General features: G+C 44.7%; 1 protein-coding gene across 1 annotated transcript; it reads right to left on the bottom strand.

Moving 5' to 3' along the window:
• Positions 1-319: 319 nt before the first annotated feature.
• On the bottom strand, positions 320-12,062 carry mtfmt (mitochondrial methionyl-tRNA formyltransferase). Its single transcript, XM_078427219.1, is given in 10 exon segments — positions 320-514; positions 2,308-2,384; positions 5,462-5,543; positions 5,990-6,081; positions 6,306-6,381; positions 9,733-9,835; positions 10,450-10,572; positions 11,081-11,296; positions 11,655-11,995; positions 11,997-12,062. Coding segments are annotated over 10 exon segments (1,326 nt in total). The 5' UTR covers positions 12,048-12,062; the 3' UTR covers positions 320-349.
• Positions 12,063-13,396: the final 1,334 nt, after the last annotated feature.

Below are 13,396 nucleotides of genomic sequence, written 5' to 3'. Positions count from 1 at the left end.
TTGTGCTGCTACATGTGATTCTGCTCACTAACAATCTGTATGTGCATTCCAAATTCCCTCTGGGTGAAAAAAAACTCTTCTTCAGATTCCCCTTCAACCTCTGCCCTATAGTTTTATACCTCTCTGCTGCGGGGGAAAGTTTCCTGCTGTCCCCTTGTATCTAAACGGTCCAATCCAGGCAACATCCTGGTGAATATCCAGTGCTTCTCTCCTGATTTCTGTCACAGGCAATTTTCCCTTTACCCGCAAGATGTCATCTGCACATTCATCACAAGCCTCAATAATGTAAAAATAATTGAACTTTAATTACAGAATCACTTACATCTTTATCATCGAGTCACAATCCAGTTTATTTTGACATTTTATTGATCCTTGTTTTAGGTGTGTGTGTTTGAAACCTGGCTAAATTTTGATGAACTGGGCTCTGAAAGTATGGATGGAGGTATCCATTATAAAAATCTGCAGCCAAGAGCAACTTCTTCAATACCACTCGCTTGAAGCCAGTCCAGCCATTCTAGAGAGAAACACGGGTGAAACATTAGTGAGAGTTCATGTGCACAAGCTGTGGAGTTGATCAGCTTGGCGGTTTCTTCTCTGCCAATCCTCTTAGGTATGCAAGAACAAAATCAAATGAGCATCATAAATTGCATTCAATATCAACATCAGAGTGCCAAAAATTATAAACATAAATTTCAACTCTCCAATAATATTCTCTCGCCACAGGAGTCTGATATCCAGATCTCACCATCATGTGGTACAGCACAGAAATAAGCTCATTGACCCATGCCAGCGTTTTTGCCCATCCACGCTACTCCCATTTGCCCCATTAGGTCTGTGTACCTATTTAAATATCGGTTTAAATGCCTCTTCAACTTGGTGATTCCACCAGCTCTTCTGGCCATAAATTTCAGATGTCAACCACTATCTGCAAGAAGGATTTTCCCCTCAGATCGCCTATAAAACACCTTCCACTCAATTTAAACCTATGCCCTCCTGTTTTTGACATTTATACTATGGGGGAAACATTCTGACTATCTACCTTATCTATGGCTCTCAAAATGTTAAATGCTTCTAGCAGGTCACCCCTTGGCCTCCTTCAATCCAAGGAAAACATCAACTTTCTCTCCATAACTAAAGTCATTTATCTGGCACCATCCTTGTAAATCTCCTCTGCACTCTCTCCAGTGCAGTCACATCCTTCCTGCAGTGCGGCAACCAGAACGATATACAACATTGCAAGTGCAAGCCAGCCAGTGTTTTGCAGAGTTGTTACAAAACCTACTGACCCTTGTACTGAGTGTCCTGACCTATGAATCCATGCGTGCCTGCCTCACCATCCTATCCATCTGTGCTACCACTTTGAAGGAACAATAGAGCCCTCGGTCTGTTCATTACATTCCTTGGCACCCTACCATTTACTGTATATGTTCTACCCCTATTTGACTTCTCAAAATGCATCATGTAGATAGTTCCCGTCATTACAGAGGTCTCACTTGCTCGTTACCACAGTAACAGTCAGCTCGTCTGCTTGCCAATGAGGCCCTAAATCCCAATGCTTAAGGCCAAGGTCTCAGACATAATAAATCGGAAGGAACAAGACAGTGGCCTTCTGGTAGGAGTGAGATAAGAGACAAAGGGTCCACTCCAAGACAAGTCTCTTCTCTCATTCCTACCGGATGGCCACTGTCTTGTGCTTCAGATTTATTACTTCTGAGACCTTGGTCTTAAACATGCCAAACTTTCAATTTTTGGCTGTTGTTTAGTGAATCTGAGAGAGGTTACAATTCAGTATTGACTCTATTCTAACATTGAATGTTCATCAGCTGGTTAATCACTCCTTAATATTCACTTCTTCCATTCAGTCATTATCAATCTTGATATTTTTCCTAACATTCTTGAAGAGCCTCACAGACCTTTAACCATGACGGTATGTGGCACGCACCAAAGGCTGTAAACAATGTAATTCTTCTGTTCTGTGATGGCTATTTTAGTCCTTTGACTGACGCACACACATCCCTGGGTCCATGAATTCACACCCCCCCCCCCCTCACACCTCCAACCCTTACTTCACTCTTTCACTCTGGGCGATTCACAGAATTACAAATCCCCTTTTGGGGTCACAGAAAAAATGGAATTAGCTGAGCAGACACAGGGACCATCTGCAGAATGGAATTAGAGAGAGGGATAGGCAATTCGCCAGATCCTGTGAACTGTACCGCAGCAAACATGGCTGTTAACACAGTAAAGGAAAGTTCAAAAACCTCACATGCACCGAAATTAAGCCAGAATGCGATGTCAAAATGTTACCTTGCAGCGTATCAGAAGAATGTTCGATTCCTTATGGAAGTGGGCAGTTCCAGGGATTAACTGTTCTTGTGTGGCTGCTACAGAAACAAACGTTAAAAAACTCAAGAGATGCAATTCTGCAAAGTTTCTCAGCGTTACTGTGAAAATGGTTCATGCCACTTACAGAAATTCAAAGTGCAAGAAAGTGGGTACATTTCTAGAATCTTCAGAATTCGCAAATAATACAAATATAATGGCTGCCAACACTGAAGGCAGCCATCAGACCAGCTAGGAAGGATGGTTTCTTATAGAAACATAGAAAACAGGTGCAGGAGGAGGCCATTTGGCCCTTCGAGCCAGCACCGCCATTCATTGCGATCATGGCTGATCATCCACAATCAGTAACCCATGCCAGCCTTTTCCCCATATCCCTTGATTCCGCTCAATCAGCATCCAAGCACCTACAGTAATGGAGGCGATGCAAGTTCAAATACAATAACTCTGCAGATGCAGGCCAGCAGATCCAGAAATGTAACCTCTAATTCTCTCTCCACTAATGCTTCCTGACCAGCTGAGATCACCAGCAGTTTTATTTTAAGACTATTCAGGAAAAGGATGGGGCTTTTTAAGTGCCAGCACAAGTGACAAGTGCTGTTTGCTTTTGTCAAATTGGTTATGATCTTTTAAATTAGAAGTGTTAAATGTTTTCAGATGATTTGGGTTAAAAAGATAATAAACTATCGAAAAATCAACATTCCAAAACACTGAAAATTGCTTAAGATCCGAGGGTTTTGTTGGCCGGGCTTTTCCCTTCGACTAGTCGAGCCTTGGCTGGAGCTTGGATCCTCTGGCCGGTGAGGAAGGCCGAGCACATGTGGATCACGTTTGTTTGGACTTGGGTAAACCACAGACTGCAACTGCTGGCCAAGAACGTCTATTAGCGATATCTGGGCCGATACATTTCCATGAACCCTAACTATAAAACCCACAAAAGATTTTAGCAAATGCCTTCCGGAAATCCATGCAGAGAGCATCTGTCAACATGGCTTTAGTCACCAAAAACTGCACGCAAAACTCCAGATGAGGTCACACCAAGGCCGTGTACATCTGCAGCAAGACATCCTGCTTCTGCCAAATCTGTTCCATACCAGGAGAGCCGGACTACCTGCTGCACTGAGCTTTCAGCTACCGATGTACAAGGGCACCAGGTCCCACAGGGCTTTCCCTTTTACAAAATTGCTTACAGTCCTCAGGCCTGCTGTGGTGCTGGTAGTTTTGTATGTGGTGATTTGGTGTTTTAGCAGCATTGTGCAAATCTCAAGCCCCTGCAGAGGAATATTTAATTTAGTTTATTGTCACCTGTACCGAGGTACAGTGAAAAGCATTTTGTTGCGTGCTATCCAGTCAGCGAAAAAAACATGATTACAATCGAGCCTGTGTACAGATATAGAGGATAAAGGGAATAATGTTTAGTGCAAGATAAAGCCCAGCAAAGTCCAATTAAAGTTAGTCTGAGTGTATCGCATGAGGTAGATGGTAGCTCAGAACTGCTCTCTAGTTGGTGTTAGGATGGTTCAGTTGCCTGATAACAGCTGGGAAGAATCTGTCCCTGAATCTGGAGGGATGCGTTTTCACACTTCTGTACCTCTTGCCTGATGGGAGAGGGCAGAAGAGGTGAGACTCGTTCTTGATTATGCTGCTGGCCTTGCCGAGGCAGCGTGAAGTGTAAATGGAGTCCGGAAGGGAGGTTGGTTTATATGATGGTGTAGGTAGTGTCCACAATTCTCTGCAATTTCCTGCAGTCTTGGATGGAGCTGTTCCCAAACCATGTTGTGATGCATCCCGATGTTATGCCTTCTATGGTGCATCTGCAGAAGTTGGTGAGAGTTTGTGTGGTTACTTGTCCTGCACCCTCACCCCCACCCCAAAGGAGCTCTTTCTAAATGAGATGTTTGGGAGGGGAGCTCAATCCCATGGGTGGTGCTGCTGGCAGCCGAGGGAATTCCCAGCGCTCCTGGAAGTCAGGATGACTACATCTGTGGGATTGGTCTTGGTCCGGCCAGCTCGAGTGCCAACCGGCAACATTATACAGCCTAGCCACAAAGTGCTGGAGTAACTCAGTGGGTCAGGCAGCATCTCTGAAGAAAAAGGATGGGTGACATTTCGGGTCAGGTTAACCTATGATAAGCGTTTGTCGGCACTGGGCCTGTACTCGCTGGAGTTTAGAAGAATGAGGGGGGACCTCATTGAAACACAGAATAGTGAAAGTCTTGGATAGAGTGGATGTGGAGAGGATTTTTCCACTAGTGGGTGAGTCTGGGACCAGAGGTCATAACCTCAGAATTAAAGGTCATAACCTCAGAATTTTAGGAAGGAGATGAGGAGAAATTTCTTTAGTCAGAGGGTGGTGAATCTGTGGAATTCTTTGCCAAAGAAGGCTGTGGAGGGAGGGAGGGAGGGAGGGATGGATGGATACTTGATTAATACAGGTGGTCAGAAGTTATGGGGAGAAGGCAGGAGAATGGGGTTAGGAGGGAGAGATAGATCAGCCATGATTGAATGTCTGAGTAGACTTGATGGGCCGAATGGCCTAATTCTACTCCTATTATTTATGATCTTATGAGAACACTTCTTCAGACCCCAACCCGAAATTTCATCCATCCTTTTTCTCCAGAGATGCTGCTCGACCCACTGAGTTACTCCAGCACTTTGTGTCTATCTTCGGAATAAATCAGTATCTGCAGTTTCTTCTGACACTACAGAGCATCTGCCAGATGAAGAGCTACATAGAGAACAGCACAACTGTGGTCAGGAAAATAAAGGATGATCACCAGGCAGAGGAAGGAAGGCTGACCAGTAGTCAGGGAATCCTCAGAGTGCAACACACTCTTGTGGACAAGACAGATGGTACCTCAGTTCAATCTCCTATCTGAAGTGCTGCACTTCACACGGTGCTCGAAATCAGGACTGATCCCGAGTGTCAGCCTTGATTCCAAGGTCATATTTCTGGTGGTTTAAAAACTCATGACAGCCCAGTGAATCATGCACTACCCCAAGGTTCATTTCCTGAAAGGTTGCAGGATAGTCTGAGCTTCCACAGTCAGAAGGCAGAGCGGGGAGCCATGCTCAGTTTCAGCCACAGCCTAACCCCATTGCACAATCTGAAACAACCTACCCTGGAAGTCAGGAATTTCTTCTATATCCACGAAATCCATCAGCTTCACGGTCTTGCCCATCCACAGTGTCCGTAACAGTACCTGCGACAACAGCATTGATGTCAAATAATTCCATGCCCTTCCACATAATCAGCAGCATCATGTTAGTTCACCAGCAATATTATTTCTCTCCCCATCTTTATGTTCCATTTACCTATCCTCATGCAATCCGTGGAACACAGGAGGCTCACGAAGTGAACGGGCACTCCAATTCTGCCATTCTTCCTCCTTGGCTCAGTGAAGCGAGTGCAGGGACATGAGGTGCAGAAACACTGACTTGCTTTTCATAGTCGTTAACTGCTGGAAACTCCTTCAACCCCAGGCATTGAGCCCCGACTCTGGAATGACTGCTGTGGCTCACTGAGATAGTTCAACACCATTGTAACAGGAGCAGTGAGGGATGTACGATAGGTCCCAGCTTTGCCAGTGAAGACCACATCCAATGAACACATGAAGGGCAATGCCCAGTCACCGCCTCATGCACTTACCCTGGACCCGATTGCCCGGTTTAACCGATCAAGCTCCTCCACTGTTTGTTCCTCCCAATTCACCCAACTGTCAGCAACAGTGATTTTGGGAGCTGCAAATACAAACATTACAAAAAAAATTATTGAAGTCCCTTTGCGTAAAACACCCATTCCCCACCCGAGGTCCTTGACATTCAATGATATAAATATCTGGGATGATTTGTTTGATAATATCATATTATTTGATGTAAAACATTTCAGATGTGTTGAGAATGAATGAAATAGATGTAACATGTCAAAGGGCCAGTATCAGTGCAGAGAATTCTCTGGCACTCACCAAACGTGATTCCATCTTTGCTTTGTTCCCATTTATTCTCTATATGTTCGGGCAGACTTTTCAAAACTGACAAGAGCTGGAACAAATAAATCAGTAGGTTTAAAAATGATTGATTCAGCCAGATTGCAAAAAATCAGTAGGAACAGGAGGCTACTCAGCCCCTCGAGCCTGCTCCAGCATTGAATAGGAACATGGCTGATCCAACATTCCTCACCTACCTTCCTGTCTTTCACCCATTATCCTCAATTCTCTTACTGGTTAGAAATCTATCTTTCTCAGTTGTAGATATAGTCAAAGACCATATTTCTCTGCAGCAACGAGTTCCACAATCCTCATAAAAAAAATTCAACATCATCTCCGTCTTAAATAGGAGTCTCCTTATTCTGAAATCATTCTCTCTGCTTCTAGTGTCACACGAGAGGAAACATCCAATCAGCATTTAACTTGTCTAGCCCCCCCCCCCCCCAAAAAAACTATCTTTTACTGATCACCTTTCATTCTTCTAAACTGCAGTGAGTAGAATGCCAGCCTGTTTAACTTTCAATCCCTCTGTATCCAGTATCATCAAGTAAACCTCCCCTGAGCTGCCTCCAATAGCATATTACTCCACCTTAAAGAGGGGAGCCAACCCATTTGTGGTGTGCTATATGTGGTCTCACTGGGGCCTTGTACAGGTGCAGAGACTTCCCTACTTTTACACTCTGACCTCCTCGAAATAATGGCGGACGTTCCATTGGCCTTCGCCATTACCCGCTTCATCTGCGTGCTGGGTTTCTGTATTTCATTCCCACATTCCTTTGCGCTGCACCTTTTTGCCGTCTTTCTCCACTTAAATACTGTGCTTTTGTTTTTTCTTCCAAAACAAAGTTCACGCTTTCCCCACATTATACCCCATTTGCCCATTTTTCCCCCCCACTCACTTAACAATCTCTCTGTGAATTGTTTATATCCGCCTGAAAATATCTCCCCTTATCCCCACTCGCCGCTTCCTGCTCTCAGCCAATTACCACACATGACAATAGATTACTTCCAACACCATTGGGTTTTATCCTGTGATTTAACTTTTTGTGACCACTTTGTCAAACATATTCTGGAAGCAACAACAGGTTCCCTTCCATCCGCTTTTGAGACTTGCTCAAAAAATTCCAATGAATGCCTCAGACATGATTTCCCAGCACAAAGCCAAGCTAACTGCTGGAAAACACTGACATCCCACATGTGCTGCTCCTACAGTGAATGACCCGGCCTGGCCAGGACTTTAATACTGTCTGACTGGCAGGTTTTACAGCCTAATGGGTGTTACTGTTGCTAATATCCCAATACACTTTAAATTCACTTTGTTTTAAAGCTGTTACATGGTGGCTATAATACAATTACCAGTGAACCCTAAAGAGTGCTCAGGAAGCAAGGTGCCGATGAGTTTCAAAGGAGAATGGGAGCCGTCACTTGTGAGCTAGATGCTGGGCCATCAGAATTTCCTAACAGCTGGACTGCGATGTATCAGAATTACACTGTCCTTCCTCAATACTCTAGTTTGAATCACCTCAGCACAAAAATCAACTTTACTTTGCAGTGCAGATCCATCAGTGGCCCCAACATCTGTCCTTTCTCTGAAGACCTCTCCACTTTTCCCACACTCACTTCCGTAGCCATTTTTAATTTTACTTTTACAATTTTTCCAGTCAGCACCAGGAGATTTCCCACTTACATATATTTGTGATGTTCTCATTTCCATCTCTGACCCAATGAAAAAGATGGAACAACAATAGTCACATCTTTGTCCAGCTCCGCCAAAAATGAAGTTTTACTGATGCTGCAAATCTGTAGATTCTGGAAATAATCAGCACGCCAGGCAAGTTACACAGGTGTCTGTCCAATTTCCTTTGAAAGCATTGATTAATTTTGTTTCCACTGTGCTCAAAGGGACTTCTCTCTGAACCCTAAGAATTTTGCAAAGAGTTGAGACCTCAGTACACAATATTCTGTATGGAGTTTGAACGTTCTCCCTGTGACCGCATTAGTTTTCTCTGGATGCTCCATGAGTTTCTTCCGATACTCCAACGACGTACAGGTTTGTAGGTTAATTGGCTTTGGTAAAATTGTAAAATATTGCCCCTAGTGCATAGGATAGTGCAAGTGATCGCTGGTCGGCGTGGACTCAATGGGCTGAAGGGCCTGTTTCCATGCTGTATCTCTAAAGTATAGTGTAAAACATTCCAAGTGGCTGTTTCATCAGGGCAATGTAGAATTCCATTAAGGAATTTTGGTTTGCGACTCAAATCTTCTTGCAATTAAAGCTAGCATCCTCTATCAGACTACATCTTCCTTATTCAGTAGTCCCCTCCATTTATTTCAAACTTCCACATTTATTTCTGTCATTGTTTTTGTGGCAAAATTCAGGAATTCCCTCTACAGCAACACTGTTGGGAATTCCAGCAGTTTAAGATTTTCAGACTTTCAGCACCAAGAGAGTCAAGAGTTGTTTTCATTATCATATGTCCCGAAACGGAATTAATTTCTTACTTGCAGCATCAGTAATACGTCATCTTTGGCAGAGCCAAGTGAGGGCAGATCTGTGACAACTGTCTTCATGATCTTCTATCGACTCCATATCTGGTTGCACTGCGGACTTCAGTTTTGTACTTATGGTTATCTAGTATTATTAATGTATTATATTATTGATTATTATATATTTATATTTATCTGTGTGTTATTGTGCTTACTGGTCTGTTATACAACAAGTAAGAATGTCATTGTTCCATTGCCAGTACTTAGGACAGTTCTCTCTCTCTCTCCTAAAATTCTGCCCTATCTCACTTTGCCCATTTGTTGGCCTCTAAAATAACCCCAGAGAGCTCTTCTTGCTTAATTGAAACCAAATGGATGTGAGTTTTCACCTCTCAAGGACATCCTCTCTTTAGTGCTGTCTTCGAGAGATCATGAAGCCAACACCTTTTTCCCCATTCCCCTTTTTCAACACATTTTAAATTGTGAATTCATGGATAGGAAATGGGCAAATACGAGCAATGGGACTCGCTTAGGGCATCTTGGTCGGCATTTACCAGTTAGGCTAAAGGGCCTGGATCCCAGCTGTGTGACCTCATCCTGACTGGGTCAGAATCCAGGAATTCCTCATCTTGGAGGAATTCCTGGATTCTGACCCAGTCACAATTCAAACAAAACTATTGTGAAGAAACTTGTTGCATGACTGCAAGGCCATGTAGGTGACTGTTTGATGTTTGATTTTTTTCTACGATGGAGGAAACAGGCCTTCACCATCATGGACCATGGCAGGTCAACATCTTCCTCATTACCATCCACTCAAAGCCAGTCAGGGGTGGACAATAAATGCTGATCTTGGCATCAATGTCGACCCACGGACTGTTTTAAGTGAAAATTACAGCTAGTGCAAGTTTGAATATTTTACCATTTCAGCACCTTTTTCTGCCAGTATCACTCCCAGTTCACCAGACGTGCATCGTGGAGGAACAGGACACTCTTGCTGCATTAGAATGGGGCCAACGTCAAACCTACAAAAATCAAACATCAAACAGTCACCTACATGTCCTTGCAGTCATCCAACACGTTTCTTCACAATAGTTCTGTTTGAATGCAGTTAATCATCGAGAAAGTGATCAGATAAGTGATGCCAAGTCTAATCGCCTCTGCCTGCCACTATTGTAATTGCCTCCACAACCACCTTTGGCAATGCGTTCCAGGCACCCACCACTCTCCGTGTAAAAATGTACCCTGCACATCTCTTTTAATCTTTGCCCGTCTTACCTTAAACTTATGTTCTCCAATATTTGACATTTCCCCCCTGGAAAAAGGTTCTGTCTACTTTACCAATGCTTCTCATCATTTTATGTACTTTTTCAGTCTCCTCTCAATCTCCAATGCTCCAGAGAAAACAATGCAAGTTTGTCCAACCTCTCCTTATAGCTAATACCCTATAATTCCAAGCAACAATTTGGTAAAAGTCTTCTGCACCCTCTCCAATGCCTCTACATCCTTTCTGTAATGGGGCAACCAGAACTGAATACAATACTCCAAACGCCACCTAAGCAAAGTCCTGTGAAATGACCTATTTTGTTGATATCATTGGATTTCTCCCAGTTCCACAAGTTTCTTTATGTCAACGTACCTTTTTGGTCGAATCTGCATGATGGTGACACCAGCCATTCGATCACCATGGATCAGTGTGTGAAAAATTGGAGCAGGACCTCTCCACCTTGGAAGCAGACTGGGATGGAGGTTCAATATTCCACTAGAGACAAGAAAAAGATTAGATCTGATATTGTAGGCAGCATGAAAGAAAGATACAGGAGGGCATGAATCAAGAAAGTGTATTCCACATGTTCTAACTCGCTCTCTGGAGGATTAAGTAAGCTACAAAGGAAAGAAAGAAAGAGGTGCAAAAAGGAGGCATAGTCAACAATAAATTGGAGAGTGGTTCACAACGCCTTTTCATTGTTGACTTGAATCCCAACAGTACTTTTTTTTAAATCTCCATATCCCTTTTGATTAAATATCATCCCCATATCCTTTTTGATTAAAGATCTGCTATAATTTTACTTAATGGCACAGTGGGTGCGAGGGACTGAATGGCCTCTTATGTTTGGAAACACGAGACAAGGACAGTAACTTGTTGAGAACAGAAACCCAAATCTAATGTCCTGTCTACTTCAGATTTCTCTCACTATAGTAGTACATCATTAAAACGTCCCTAGTCCACAGAGACCTCAGGATCTGCAATAGGCAGAAGATATACTCACTATGGAAATTGCTGAATGAGGGCATCACTGAGCAGTGCACCAAACGATACAACAATTCCAACATCAAAATGATTGCACTCTGTGAGGCAAGGCCAATTGTGAATGGAAATTTGATTCAGCTTAGCGTATTTTCGAACGGGGAGCTTGTCAGATGTAGTGGTTGGCAAAGTAACAACCTCCAGCTGTTCTATGAGCAGCTTTCCATCATCCAAGGATCTATAAGGGGAAAAAATTAACCAGATGTGTCATTATTTTCCATTATTACTGCAGAAAGTAGCAATGTTAGAAGCAACCAGACAGAAATCCTTGGACAAATCAACATCAATTTACAGAGATCCCTGCAGCCTGTGTGGAGAGGGGATGGTAGGTGTGGAACATGATGTATGTGACCGACGTTTATTATTTCCAGATATGAATAAAGTGAATTTCCTAAAGGACAAGCATCGCCTTGGGCCCTAACTGACCCTGCCGGTAAGGTCAGGGAGGAGTCCCTCACCCCCTGGTTTGCTCCTGCTACCCGCCCCCGTCCCCATTCCCCTCCCCCGCGCCCGTCCCGGGTACCTGCGCCCGCTACCTGCACCCGTGCAGTTTCTGCAGCGTCCGTTGCGCAAACGCATCGGTTCCGAAGAAGAGAATCCTCCAGGGCGGCGCGGCCCGGATCCGCCGCCCATCGACCGAGCTGCCCACGGAGAGCAAGCGCTTCACTGCCCATCTAACGCGAGGAAAGCTTGGGGCTGCGGCCCAGGCCCGGCCGGCCCTCGCATTCCACATGCCGGGTGCAGAAAGCCCTGCTCCATCAACCCCTGGGCGCCGCCATCTTGGTGCAGGAAACTTCCGGTCCCGTCTGTTTTCTGCCCCCGAAGTGAAAGGTTCCGCCTGGGGACGCGGGGCGGTGAGCGGCGGTGCAGCAAAGCCGCCGAGGTGTCACTCCCTGAGAAGGAGTTCGGTGGTCAGTTCCCAGCTCCATGCCGTAACCCAGAGACTGAGGGGGAGGGAGAGGGGGCAGGCTTCCCAAGATGATCCCAGTCTGGAGAAATGTCCAGGAAAATAACTGCACAGATGCTGGTTTAAATCGAAGGTAGACACAAAATGCTGGAGTAACTCAGCCGGTCAGGCAGCATCTCAGGAGAGAAGGAATAATAATAATAATATATTCCTTTATTCGTCCCACACCAGGGAAATTTACAGTGTTACAGCAGCAAAGTGGATAGCAAGAGAGCAAGAGATCATTCATTGTAAATAAAAGATACATAAATTGTCATCAGTTTTCTGCGTCTTCTTAGCTGTTATTGTTGACTCGTCTGCTGGGAGCAGTGCTGGTTGTGCAGTCTCACAGCAGCGGGAAGGAAGGACCTCCTATATCTCTCCTTCACGCACTTGGGGTGAAGGAGTCTGTCACTGAAGGAGCTACTCAGTGCAGTGACAGTGTCCTGCATGGGGTGGGAGTCGTTGTCCAGCAGCGATGTTAGTTTTGCCATCATCCTCCTTTCTCCCACCACCTGCACTGAGTCGAGGGGGCAACCCAGGACAGAGCTGGCCTTTCTGACCAGCTTGTCGAGTCTCTTCCCTTCTGCCGCTGAGATGCTGCTGCTCCAGCAGATCACTCCATAGAAAATGGCCGATGCCACCACCGTGTTGTAGAAGGTCCTTAGGAGTGGCCCCTGCACTCCAAAGGACCTGAGTCTCCTTAGCAGATAAAGTCTGCTCTGGCCTTTTCTGTATAGCGCATCGGTGTTTCGACCCGAAACATCACCCATTCCTTCTCTCCTGAGATGCTGCCTGACCCGCTGAGTTACTCCAGCATTTTGTGTCTACCAGTCTGGAGAAAGATTCCTGCCCGAAACATCGTTTATCAATGTCCTCTTGAGATGCTGCCTGACTTACTGAGTTACTCCAGCATTTTGTGTCTACCAGTCTGGAGAAAGATTCCAGCCCGAAACATCGTTTATCAATGTCCTCTTGAGATGCTGCCTGACTTACTGAGTTACTCCAGCAATTTGTGTTCTAGGCACGATTCTACCATTTGTAGTTCATTGTGGCTCCAGCAATCAGGGATTGGTCATGGTTGGAGGCTGGTACAACAGGAGGATTAGAAAAAATTGTTGCTTTTTTGATTGGGGTAAACATCACTGCAGTACTGAGAAAATACATCCTTGTAGATCTTCCTGTGAGGCAAGAGGGAAAACTGAGAAATGAAAAGAGTGTGATCACCTCTGATAATCAAGGTGGCTAGAGGAGGAAATGTTGGGGGAGAATCACAAATAAGGAGCTGCAAGAATGATAGGGTTGTAATAGCGGGGGATTTTAACTTTCCAA

This window comes from Rhinoraja longicauda, chromosome 33, assembly GCF_053455715.1.
Source record: "Rhinoraja longicauda isolate Sanriku21f chromosome 33, sRhiLon1.1, whole genome shotgun sequence".
NCBI lineage: Eukaryota > Metazoa > Chordata > Chondrichthyes > Rajiformes > Arhynchobatidae > Rhinoraja > Rhinoraja longicauda.
The sequence above is the reverse complement of the archived record's forward strand: the minus strand, read 5'-3'. Positions and strand labels throughout refer to the sequence as shown.